The following is a 13,984-nucleotide window of genomic DNA, read 5'->3' on the forward strand; positions in this document are numbered from 1 at the left end:
ACTATGAACTGAAAACCAGTACTTGACACTACAGTACATTGCAAACGGACTCCCATGCCTTAATTGACGATAAGTCTCAATTGAGAGCATGGCATACTGTTGAATGGTGCCCTGTGTTGGGGTATTTTTCAGGGAAATAACCATGGGTCATGCATGTTTGAGCCAGCTGTGATAGAAGCAGATGTCCTATGAGGAGCATTTTCCAAAGTGAATTACCACAGTTATGAAACAGTTTTTTCTTCCTTTTCAAACTTCATTTGACAAAATAATGTATTTAAAGGCCCCTTGAAATGATGTCATGCAGCCTTATGTTTTGCGCATTGAAAAGCCATCATTTCAGTAAAACAGAGATATTGGATGCTTGGTGAGTAAACCCTGGTGACTTGACTGGTTAGGGGTCAGTGGAGACGAGAGACGAGACAAACATTTGCATGGCACAGTTGGAGTCCTCTGAGATTCCAACAGTGATATAGAAATAGGAGGAACTCAATCCCCTTGGGAGTAGACTATATTTCAGATGTGAGGATACAATGTTCTTATCTGTAGCTATTTACCATCCAGTTTAATGCTCATGGTGTAAATTGACAGAACGCGTCTTCTTCCTGAGCGGTATGACGGCTGCGTGGTCCCATGGTGTTTATACTTGCGTACTATTGTTTGTACAGATGAACGTTTTACCTTCAGGCATTTGGAAATTGCTCGCTGAGGTCTTGGCTGATTTCTTTGGATTTCCCCATGATATCAAGCAAAGAGGCACTGAGTTTGAAGGTAGGTCCGGAAATATACACAAGTACACCTCTAATTGACGCAAATGATGTCAATTAGCCTATCAAAAGCTTCTAAAGCCATGACATCATTTTCTGGAATTTTCCAAGCTGTTTAAAGGCACAGTCAACTTAGTGTTTGTAATCTTCTGACCCACTGGAATTGCGATACAGTGAATTATAAGTGAAATAATCTGTATGGAAACAATTGTTGGAAAAAATACTTGTGTCATGCACAAAGTAGATGTCCTAACCGACTTGCCAAAACTATAGTGGTTGAAAAATGAGTTTAATGACTCCAAGCTAAGTGCATGTAAACTTCCGACTTCAATTGTACACATGAAGTGGGCAAAACAGTATGTAAACATTATTAAAGTGACCAGTGTTCAAAGACGATGTACATAGGTTAGCAGTCCAGGACACAGTTGGACAGTGAGCTTAGTGATGAGCTTGAATCAAATCAAATGTATTTATATAGCCCTTCGTACATCAGCTGATATCTCAAAGTGCTGTACAGAAACCCAGCCTAAAACCCCAAACAGCAAGCAATGCAGGTGTAGAAGCACGTTGGCTAGGAAAAACTCCCTAGAAAGGCCAAAACCTCGGAAGAAACCTAGAGAGGAACCAGGCTATGAGGGGTGGCCAGTCCTCTTCTGGCTGTGCCGGGTGGAGATTATAACAAAACATGGCCAAGATGTTCAAATGTTCATAAATGACCAGCATGGTCAAATAATAGGTCTGGGACAGGTAGCACGTCCGGTGAACAGGTCAGGATTCCATAGCCGCTGGCAGAACAGTTGAAATTGGAGCAGCAGCACGGCCAGGTGGACTGGGGACAGCAAGGAGTCATCATGCCAGGTAGTCCTGGGCATGGTCCTAGGGCTCAGGTCCTCTGAGAGAGAGAAAGAAAGAGAGAGAGAATTAGAGAGAGCATACTTAAATTCACACAGGACACCGGATAAGACAGGAGAAGTACTCCAGATATAACAAACTGACCCTAGCCCCCCAACACACAAACTACTGCAGCATAAATACTGGAGGCTGAGACAGGAGGGGTCAGGAGACACTGTGGCCCCAACCGATGATACCCCCCGACAGGGCCAAACAGGAAGGATATAACCCCACCCACTTTGCCAAAGCACAGCCCCCACACCACTAGAGGGATATCTTCAACCACCAACTTACCATCCTGAGACAAGGCCTAGTATAGCCACAAAGATCTCCGCCACGGCACAACCCAAGGGGGGGCACCAATCCGGACAGGAAGATCACATCAGTGACTCAACCCACTCAAGTGACGCACCAGTCCTAGTGACGGCATGAAAGAGCACCAGTAAGCCAGTGACTCAGCCCCTGTAATAGAGTTAGAGGCAGAGAATCCCAGTGGAAAGAGGGGAACCGGCCAGGCAGAGACAGCAAGGGTGGTTCGTTGCTCCAGAGCCTTTCCATTCACCTTCACACTCCTGGGCCAGACTACACTCAATCATATGACCCACTGAAGAGATGAGTCTTCAGTAAAGACTTAAAGGTTGAGACCGAGTTTGCGTCTCTCACATGGGTAGGCAGATCATTCCATAACAATGGAGCTCTATAGGAGAAAGCCCTGCCCTCCAGCAGTTTGCTTAGAAATTCTAGGGACAATTATGAGGCCTGCGCCTTGTGACCGTAGTGTACGTGTAGGTATGTACGGCAGGACGAAATCAGAGAGATAGGTAGGAGCAAGCCCATGTAATGCTTTGTAGGTTAGCAGTAAAACCTTGAAATCAGCCCTTGCCTTGACAGGAAGACAGTGTAGGGAGGCTAGCACTGGAGTAATATGATCAGGGTACTATGGCGTTAAAAACTGAGCTGTAGTCAATGAACAACATTCTTGCATAGGTATTTCTCTTGTCCAGGCGGGATAGGGCAGTGTTCAGTGCAATGGCGACTGTGTTGTCCGTGGATCTGTTGGGGCGATATGCAAATTGCAGTGGGTCTAGCATATCGGCTCAGATGGAGGTGATATGGTCCTTAACTAGCCTCTCAAGATAGAGAGCTTGAATGTCAGTCAGTCATTCAGAGAAAAGAACAGGGACCGTGTGACAGACACAAGATGGCTGACACGTGCCTGGGTTAGGGTCCAGCACCAGCAGGGCCAGAACAAGCAAAATGTAAGTCATTAGAGTCCGTGGTGATTAGATGTTATGTATACAAGTTCTTTACTGCTCCACTTGTACACTTCACAGACATCAGACAATCACACTATCTGATTGATTTTACTTACACTACCCATTTTACCTACACTAAAAGTTTGGAGTCACTTAGAAATGTCCTTGTTTTTCAAGAGAAGCTCATATTTTGTCCATTAAAATAACATGAAATTGATTAGAAATACAGTGTAGACATTGTTAATGTTATAAATGACTATTATTGCTAGAAACAGCAGAGTTTTTTGGAATATCTACATAGGCGTACAGAAGCCCATTATCAGCAACAGTCACTCTTGTGTTAGCTAATCCAAGTTTATCGTTTTAAAAGGCTATTTTATCATTAGAAAACCATTTTGCAGTTATGTTAGCACAGCTGAAAACTATTGTCCTGATTAAATAAGCAATAAATGTGCACCCGGGCCTCCCACTCCTCTTTCTATTCTGGTTCGAGACAGTTTGTGCTGTTCTGTGAAGGGAGTAGTACACAGCGCTGTTCCAGATCTTCAGTTTCTTGGCAATTTCTCGCATTGAATAGCCTTCATTTCTCAGAAAAAGAATAGACTGACGAGTTTCAGAAGAAAGGTCTTTGTTTCCAGTAATTTTGAGCCTGTAATCGAACTCACAAATTCTGATGCTCCAGATACTCAACTAGTCTAAAGAAGGTCTGTTTTATTGCTTATTTAATCAGGACAACCGTTTTCAGCTGTGCTAACATAATTGCAAAAGGGTTTTCTAATGATCTATTAGCCTTTGATAGTGATAATCTTTGATTAGCTAACACAACGTGCCATTGGAACACAGGAGTGATGGTTGCTGATAATGGGCCTCTGTACGCCTATGTAGATATTCCATCAAAAATCTGCTGTTTCCAGCTACAATAGTCATTTACAACATTAACAATGTCTACACTGTATTTCTAATCAATTTGATGTTGTTTTATTGGACAACAAATTAGCTTTCTTTTAAAAACAAGGACATTTCTAAGTGACACCAAACCATTGAATGGTAGTGTACATTTTTTTAAGTAAAAAAAGACTTAGGAGGTAGACCTGTTGTGGCAAGAGTCAGTCAGAAAGCTATAGTGTTTTGTGTTGAATAAGTGATTACATTCCCACAGATTTTACATTCAGTTACTCAGTATTCACCTGATGTTGCTAGCTAGCCACGTAGTCTAACCTGTTGTTGTCTAAGTTGCTATCTAAAAATATTATTATTTTCCCATCCACCTCCAGATGAAATCCAGTGGTCCATGCTGGTGCTGCTGAGGCCCATTACTCCATATTAATGATAGATTGGACTTTTCCATTGCACCATCTACCGGTGGGGGGGACTTCCTGTGTAAACCTCTAACCCCTGCCAAATGAATCGTCCCAGTCTGGAGGTTAATAAGTGTCCTTTATGAGTTTTTCCTGTCAAAGCACATAATCATAAAAGGAGGGAGAGGGACATAAACGCAGAACGTCACCAGTAGAAAAAGGAGTTATGGGGGAAAATGCTATCTTGTTTGGTGGGATATAACTTAGATAATGAACAGGAACATATGTCTCACTGCCTTTGAACTTTAGAGTGGGGAAAAAAATGCACATTTGTAAAATTGCATGTTTTTTGGATGTTGAGGCTAGTTAGTGGAGCCAAGGCTTTTGAAAGGCTGTATGTTGATGTCATAAAGACTTTTAAGTAGCCATGCTCACCACACTCTCAACAGCAGGTTGTCACTAATGATAATGTTTAGAGTCCAGGCAACGTGGTGTACGTTCTACTGCTAACAGTGCAGAAAAACAGACATCTTCAGATTCAAATGTCCTTGCAGATGATGGGTTGTTTAAATTGATAATTTTGTTGCAGAAACCAAGTGTTAACTGTGTTGCTGATGAAAAGGGTTTATAGAACAGCAATGACATTTGCACTCTCTTACATCCATAATTAAAGTCATATATGATGCTAACATCTAAGTTTATCATGTGTTTTCTGACCTCAAAAGTGATCTCGTGTTGTCCATATCCCATCGGTTGTGTAGATTGATTTCTCTGTATACATTATGTTACAATGAGCCATTACAATAGCTCCTCCCACTAACACTATCTCTCTAACACGTGTCACAAGTGTAATATCTCCTAGATGACATCACTCCATATTAAGCCAGTGTTTTTGAGGACTTCATTTTGAAATGTTATTTATTTTCCTCCTCAGGCATCATCCGGATGTTCAGACAAACAGGTGAGTCCTCCACCTCTCTGTAACCAAGGAGGCTGGTGGGAAGAGCGATAGGAGGACGGGCTCATTGTAATGGCCGGAATGGAATTGATGGAACGGAGTCAAACGTGGTTTCCGTATGTTTGATGTGTTTGATACTGTTCCATTGATTCCATTCCAGCCATTACAATGAGCCCGTCCTCCTATAGCTCCTCCCACTAACACTATCTCTCTAACACGTGTCACAAGTGTAATATCTCCTAGATGACATCACTCCATGGTCTCCAGTCTTATTGACGCACTCCAGCTTCAGCTCACGCAGTTAACGACTCAATCCTTTGTCCTTTTAAGAGATCCTCTGTGTTAATCATTAGTTATTTGGTTTTTACAACTGCCCAGACAGTATTTTAATTAGACTGGAGCTTTGTCACAAACCAGAGCAAACTGGAAGCCAGCAGAGAGACCAACGCAGGCAGGCTCTGGACTCCCTCCTGTCCTATTGACCAGCCCTGGTGTTTTCTTTTCTGTCTGTCCAGCCAACACCAGCCGGGGTGAGGGCTGGAACAGGGGACAGAGGCCGGGGGACTGGGAGGGAGGTCGGGATGATAAGAGGCCATTGTGGAGCTCCAGTGGTCAGAAATAAACTGGGCATTGTTTGATTTAGTCAACGTCCGGCTTATCGCTCCACTTATCTGTCTGGCCCTCTGGCCCGGCCGTCGTCTATGAGAATCTCCCTTCTCCATGGGGCTCTCTCTCTCCAGCCAGTCTCCTGCTCTCTCTCTCACTTTGTCTCACTCTCTCTGTCTCCCTCTTTCCCCCCACTCTCTCTCTCTGGGCCCTGCTTGTTTTCATTCTCTGGGGCTTCTAACCCAGTGTGTTTGCTCTGACAAGCCAGATATTAATAAGCCTGCAGTGTTTGTGTAGCAGATAATTCCGCTCGCGTCCCCGGTCCCCCTGAATGAGAGAGAGGTGGAGGAGCTGCACAGAACCCAGTTCCTGAAACTAGATTAGATTAGAAAAGTTTCACTCCACAATGATACAATAATAAATAATACAGATTATTTTTAATGCACATTGTGGACCACTCAAATGGAGTTTTGAGACACTAAAAAACTATCATAGTCAAACATGGCACAGGTGTGATATATAATACATTACATCATCTATACACATGTATGCATACTCAAAAGACAAAGTACAATAGACAAAAAGACAATTAGGCACTTCTAAAGAAACGTCTCCATTGGAGGATGAGATGGCAGGCTTTGCGGACTGTTGGACTAGGTCCTTACAAACCTTTGCAATGGTTTTTAGTTGCACTAACCAAACCTGCTGTAGAGGTTTGGTAGAGGATGTTATCAATCATCATGTTCACACACCAAAACAACCTCATCTTAGTGTGATGATACAGTACAATGGTGGACTGTACACTTCATTGACTAGTCAGCACATTATGTGTCTATTCCACTTGTCTTTCACACATTCTTTCTTTCTTGACTGCAGGCGTTCAGCACTCATGGTCCTCTTTCAATCTGAGCTGTCCTGCCTCTCCAGGTAGACTCTTACACTTCTTTACTAGCTATCCTGTACTTTCTCTTTACTTTTCAATAAATAAGCCTATACATTAGAAAAAAGGGTTCCAAAATAGTTTTTTTCTGTTGTCCCTATAGGAGAACCCTTTTTGGTTCTAAGTCGAGATCTTTTTGGTTCTAGATTGAACCATTTTGGGTTCCATGTAGAACCCTCAGTGAAAAGGGTTCTTCCTGGAACCAAAAATGTTTCTTCAAAGGGTTCTCCTTTGGGGACAGCCGAAGAGCCCTTTTAGGTTCGAGACAGCACCTTTTTTTCTAAGAGTGTATTTTCTCCTCACTTAGAAAATTGGAAGTTGCATTGAACTAAATCCTTGAATATGTCACCAAGACTCCTGCATTGTCTCGCACAGTTAAGAAAAACCTGGACGGGCCTTCCATAGGCATCTCCCGGGGCAACAGCTTGAGTGATGACATGGACTATGTCAGCGAAGACACACCTTTACCCGTGGTGACAGACGCATCACAGTAAGTACCTAACGACCCCGTCACTCACTACACTACAGAACATCTACCTCACATTCCTCTTCCATACAGCCATTGTATTGTACCCATGCTCTTACCCTTATGAACTTTTTAACCCCTTACACTCGTGGGAATTGGCCTATATGGATAGGGCTAAATTGAAATGTTTCTTACAGAAGAAATATGGAAAGCATTTGTATAACCATGGCACCAATTAAAAGGGAACAGTTTGGATATTATGGGAAAATTAAAGGTGAGGACTAAAGGTGAGGACTAAAGGTGAGGACAAAACAATCCAAAGTGTATTTGGATTGTTATTATCAGCCTCAACGTCTTATCTTTCAAAATACATCAAATCCTCATAATTTACAGCATTTCCCTCACTCAGACAACATAACATTTCCAAAAGTTGCCCAATTACCAGGAGGGATGGTGCTCAAGTTCAGAACGGCTGTCAGTCATAAACCATACAGAGATTTGAAGCGGAGACCCTGAGCTTTGATGTCATGTTTAGCTGTTACTGTGCAGCCACTGTGTTCCAATTTAGGCGCGTACATACGGGTATGAGCATAAAGGGCTACCCCATAGATGCCTCCCTGCCCCTTACAGAGGTCCATCCCTACTCCATAGGGCATAAAGCCTTTTGTTAGGCCAAAGTGCCCTTCCTGTCAATGGAAAGCTGCTCTGTTCAACTCACTAGAGGGTTAAATGGCCTATTCAGTGCTTGAAACCCTGGTTATTACAATGGTAAATAAGGGATTATCCTAGAGTTGGAGAAAACAGCCCAGTTTGTTGGGGACATGTTTACAAGGTGACGAATTGGCTAGTTGTTACATGATGATAGTGGTCTGTTAGGTGGGACTTGGCTGTTTTTATTTTGGGGGGTCAAGAAAGACTGTAAAATCACAGACAATTCAGCTAGAAATGTGTTTAATTAGGAAATCTGTTGTAATTTGTCTTGAGCCATTTCATCTCTTAACCCTATTACTAGCCATCTATGGCAGAGTTTGTAGAGTTTTTTTTTATTTTTCCTTTATTTTACTAGGCAAGTCAGTTAAGAACAAATTCTTATTTTCAATGACGGCCTAGGAACAGTGGGTTAACTGCCTGTTCAGGGGCAGAACGACAGATTTTGTACCTTGTCAGCTTGGGGATTTGAACTTGCAACCTTTCGGTTACTAGTCCAATGCTCTAACCACTAGGCTACACTGCCGAGTGAAGTGTTAAGCATAACCTATTTACACAAATTGAATGTAATTTCATTTTTTGGGAAGGGGGAGCACAGACATGCGATGGACTCGAGTATAAAGGGGAGCGTGTGTGTGCGTGCATTTGTGCTTGTGAATGTGTGTGATAGTGTGTTTCTCTCAGTGTGTACACACACCACACAGTAGGCATTCTCTGTTCTCCTCTTGACCTCTTCCCCAGCCCAGCTAATCCAATACCACCTCTAACACCATTCTCATTCTGCATTCCTCCTCTGATTCAATCTCTTTCTTCCCATCCCTCCCTCCCTCCCTCCCTCCCTCCCTCCCTCCCTCCCTCCCTCCCTCCCTCCCTCCCTCCCTCCCTCCCTCCCTCCCTCCCTCCCTCCCTCCCTCCCTCCCTCCCTCCCTCCCTCCTCCTCTCCTGACAAACTCCCAGCCTAGAGATTTTGTAAAAGGAACACAAATGCTTCTCTCTTGCAGTTTGTTGACCAGCCCGTTCATGGCAAAGGTCCAGGACTCAGTCTCAACTCACCACTTGAATTCAAGAAGGTACTGTACTGCATGCTTGGTTTTACACTATTACTATAACCCACTAAACCCCCACCCCCTATACTCTAATGATATACTCCATCTGCATCAAAACGGAGTGACTGAAGTGTGACATCTTATATAAGCTGACAAACAACTATCCAAATGGTATTGAGCATCACAAATCTGATAGTTCCAACCCTGGAAAAATGATTAAATGAAGTTTAGAAGACTGTCATGCAGTTGCGGATTACCCTGGCAATATATTGTTTTAACAAAATCCACATTTTCTCTATTACTGTGTCCACAATAAGGCCATAATCTACTTTATGTAGCATTCCCTTATGTGCTGTTGAATATGGCTGTTTGCTGGCCTTGAACACTACACTGTTGAATATGACTGTTTGCTGGCCTTGAACACTACACTGTTGAATATGACTGTTTGCTGGCCTTGAACACTACACTGTTGAATATGGCTGTTTGCTGGCCTTGAACACTACACTGTTGAATATGGCTGTTTGCTGGCCTTGAACACTACACTGTTGAATATGGCTGTTTGCTGGCCTTGAACACTGCACTGTTGAATATGGCTGTTTGCTGGCCTTGAACACTACACTGTTGAATATGGCTGTTTGCTGGCCTTGAACACTTCACATATGAAGGGCATCATATGAGATCATGTGAATAATAGAAGATGTCTTGGATCTTTTATAAGGGACGTGTGAAGACGTGTTTAAAGCTCAAATGATCCTTTTCTCCCTCCCAACAGTAGATGGCGCTTTTCCTTTACACTCTTGTTGTCACGGGTGTGCGTACTGGTAGCGGAGTCAGGTGCAGGAGAGCAGAGAGTTGTGAACAGGCGCACACTTTATTGAGGCAGGAGCAAACAGCAGGCGGACGCAATTGCATCAAAACCCCCAGCAACAATGGCAAAAGTGCAAAGCGCTTCAAACAGTCACAAAAGCTATAGTTTACCAAATAACATACTTCGTGAAATAAACATGGATATTAGACAACCAGCCTGGCGCGTCACATAACACACGTAACACGAAACAACTTCACACAAAGACATGGAGGGGAACAGATGAATAAATACATGCAGTGTGATTGGGGAATGAAAACCAGGTGTGCAGGGAACAAGACAAAACAAATGGAACAATGAGAAAATGGAGTGGCGATGGCTACACTTGTACAGTACTTGAACGCCTAAGTACTCAGTTTAATCATCTCATAGTGGTGAACTGTACTCAGTTTAATCATCTCATAGTGGTGAACTGTACTCAGTTTAATCATCTCATAGTGGTGAACTGTACTCAGTTTAATCATCTCATAGTGGTGAACTGTACTCAGTTTAATCATCTCATAGTGGTGAACTGTACTCAGTTTAATCATCTCATAGTGGTGAACTGTACTCAGTTTAATCATCTCATAGTGGTGAACTGTACTCAGTTTATTCATCTCACAGTGGGTGAACTGTACTCAGTTTATTCATCTCATAGTGGTGAACTATACTCAGTTTATTCACCTCACAGTGGGTGACCTGTACTCAGTTTATTCATCTCACAGTGGGTGAACTATACTCAGTTTATTCATCTCATAGTGGTGAACTGTACTCAGTTTATTCATCTCACAGTGGGTGAACTGTACTCAGTTTATTCATCTCACAGTGGGTGACCTGTACTCAGTTTATTCATCTCACAGTGGGTGAACTATACTCAGTTTATTCATCTCACAGTGGGTGAACTGTACTCAGTTTATTCATCTCACAGTGGGTGAACTGTACTCAGTTTATTCATCTCATAGTGGGTGAACTGTACTCAGTTTATTCATCTCATAGTGGGTGAACTATACTCAGTTTATTCATCTCATAGTGGTGAACTGTACTCAGTTTATTCATCTCACAGTGGGTGAACTGTACTCAGTTTATTCATCTCACAGTGGGTGAACTGTACTCAGTGTACTCAGTTCAACCACTATGCATAGCTATGTTCCCTTTCATTTAAAGCTGCAAAAGCATATCTGATGTACTCCAGTTACTGTATGTTTTATTGGTACAGTAGTTGTGTAGTTACAGTACTGTTCATGTTCCAGTGTATGGAGTTACACTGTAGTAGTAGGCGACGCATAAACTCTGCCCGGGAGTTCACTGCCTAGGCTTGTGTTTTGATAGTGTTTAGAAGTGAATTATGTTTTTGTGTGTGATATCCTTTAATATCACCGAAAGGGTTTGGCCTACTTGCTGTAACATCACTGTACTATGCTGTAGGTCAACACATACAGTAATGCCCCCCAGACATGATATATGGTTTATACCTGAGGGAATATGTTGTGTTGAGATAACTATAATCAGTGATATAATACATGTTTCACCAACTATCAACTGCTAGTGTGGTTGTGTCATGGAACATGCCAATATCTCTGGTCTACATGGGTAAGGCTGAGCCAGACGCTCTAACAGATTTGGGACGTGGGCACTCCTATAACAGCTGCTTTGGAAAACCCCCCCCCCTAGACAATCCTGCAGGTGAAGAAGCCAGATGGGAAGGTCCTGGGCTTGCGTGGTTATTCGTGGTCTGCAGTTGTGAGGCTGGTTGGACGTACTGCCAAATTATCTAATGCGACGTTGCAGGGTTATGGTAGAGAAATGAACATTAAATTCTCTGGCAACAGCTCTGGTGGACATTCCTGCAGTCAGCATGCCAAGTGCACACTCCATCAAAACTTGGGACGTCTTTAGCATTGGGTTTTGTGACAAAATTGCACATTTTAAAGTGGCCTTTTAGAGTCCCAGCACAAGGTGCACCTGAATAATGATCATGCTGTTTAATCAGCTTCTTGATATGCCACACCTGTCAGGTGGATGGATAATTTTGGCAAATGAGAAATGCTCACTAATAGGGATGTAAACAAATATGTGCACAAAATGTTGGACATTTCTAGGAAATGTTACGTGTTGCATTTATGTTTTTGTTCAGTGTAGTAAAGTAAAGTACAGATACCGCAAAAAACGACTTAAGTAGTACTTTAAAGTATTTTTTACTTAAGTACTTTACACCACTACACACACACACACACACACACACACACGGGATTAAATGACAATTACAGAATTCCATACAGACCAATGTATCAAAATAAAATATAATATATTTTTGCAAAGTATTGTATTTAATTAAAAAACACGTTTTTTGTACCTTAAAATAAATTTGCAAGTAGCCGGCTGAACAACTACAAAATTCTCAGTATTGGAGACAGGAGAAGGGGGAGAGGAGAAAGAGAGGAGATGGGGGAGAAAGGTGGAGGAGAGGAGAAGGGGAGAAAAGGAGAAGGAGAAGGGGAGGGGAGGAAAGGAGAAGGGGAGGGGAGAGGAGAAGGGGAGGGGAGGAAAGGAGAAGGTGGGGGAGAGGAGAAGGGGAGGGGAGGAAAGGAGAAGGGGAGGGAAGGAGAGGAAAAGGTGGGGGGAGAGGAGAAGGGAGGAGAGGGGAAGGGGGCAAAGGAGAAGGGAAGGGGACGAAAGGAGAAGGGGGAGAGAAGGGGGGAGGAGAGGAGAAATGGGAGAGGAGAAGGGGGAGTGGAGAGCAGCAGTGGCGTTGAGAGATTTACAGCTCCCAGATGTGGTCAGGAAGAGTGTGTGTGTTCGTGTGTGTGCGTTTGTGTCCTGGGCGCTGGCTGGATGGTTGACATGCGGTCCCCTGGCTCTGAAGCCCTCCATTAAATGTAGTCAGTCACGCAGATAACACACACACACACACACACACACACACACACACACACACACACACACACACACACACACACACACACACTACAACAGCATCATACCTACAGTTCTTACTAACTCTATCAGACTGCCTATTCAGACTGACTCTGTCATTGAGCCAGTTGGCTCTGTATTTTCCTATTGAGTTTCTTCTGGTGTTCCTAGGTTTTAGTGATATAGCAGATAGTGTGGACTATAGCAGCCCAGTGGAGTTTGTTAATCTTCAGACTACCCTCCAAGTGGGGTTCACATCAGAGGACAAATGGACAGCTGTGTGTGACTGTGACGACACTGGGCTGGCCAAAAGGAAGTGGCACTGCACGGTGGCCGCACACCATCTGTCTCCATACCCCTCTAGGAGATCTGTCTCACTACCCCTCCGGGAGATCTGTCTCACTACCCCTCCGGGAGATCTGTCTCACTACCCCTCCCGGAGATCTGTCTCACTACCCCTCCGGGAGATCTGTCTCACTACCCCTCCGGGAGATCTGTCTCACTACCCCTCCGGGAGATCTGTCTCACTACCCCTCCGGGAGATCTGTCTCACTACCCCTCTTGGAGATCTGTCTCACTACCCCTCCGGGAGATCTGTCTCACTACCCCTCCGGGAGATCTGTCTCACTAAAACGTTGAATATGCACAAAATATGCCCCAGAACATGCGTGCACCAGTTTTCACACAAAAGTTGGCATTTATAAAAACTGAACTTGATGTCAGAATGTGCTTATCTTCCTGCAAACTGTGGAAATGCTTTCTTCACACAGTGTCTTGTGGTTGAAGTATTGCATTGCAACAAGAAGACAGTAGCCTAGTAGCCTTGTGCATGAATATATGATGACACTCTTATTCATACCAAAAAACTGGTCGATAAATATAATAAGATGCAATCATTTGCCATTAGTGAATAGAGCAAAAATCTATTGATTTTATCTTTGTGTTCTAAAATAATTATAAATCGGCATCCAGTTCCTAGTGTTTATGTCATTTCCATGACCATTACAGAATAAATTCCTCACCTTTTCTGACTGGGATGGTTTAATTCCCACAAAATAGCCTATAGGCCTACAACAAGTTAGGAAAGGCCACCATTCATCCCATCTCTCAAGAAATTGGACCTACTTCACAGTAGTAAATAAATAAGCTATTTTAAGTATTTTGCTCTATGCGATGCGATCCAAAGCGCAGTTTAACGGTGGAACAGACTGTTCACCTTTTCCATTGACGTTTTTCGGCTGGTCTACATCTGAATACTGTAATGCCAAATTTCTCAAGTAGACAATATTTAATT

The 13,984-nt window shown here is 43.2% G+C and overlaps 1 protein-coding gene across 1 annotated transcript in view; it reads left to right on the forward strand.

Moving 5' to 3' along the window:
• The window catches only part of LOC135556560 (potassium voltage-gated channel subfamily KQT member 1-like), a 311,677-nt gene that overhangs the window by 60,453 nt on the left and 237,240 nt on the right, over window positions 1–13,984 (forward strand). The window contains exons 11-14 of the mRNA XM_064989862.1: window positions 5,144–5,170; window positions 6,650–6,700; window positions 7,089–7,203; window positions 8,889–8,957. Of these exons, the coding sequence (XP_064845934.1) occupies window positions 5,144–5,170; window positions 6,650–6,700; window positions 7,089–7,203; window positions 8,889–8,957 (262 nt within the window). The remainder of the gene's footprint in view (window positions 1–5,143; window positions 5,171–6,649; window positions 6,701–7,088; window positions 7,204–8,888; window positions 8,958–13,984) is intronic.

The sequence above is a fragment of the Oncorhynchus masou genome, chromosome 15 (assembly GCF_036934945.1).
Source record: "Oncorhynchus masou masou isolate Uvic2021 chromosome 15, UVic_Omas_1.1, whole genome shotgun sequence".
NCBI lineage: Eukaryota > Metazoa > Chordata > Actinopteri > Salmoniformes > Salmonidae > Oncorhynchus > Oncorhynchus masou.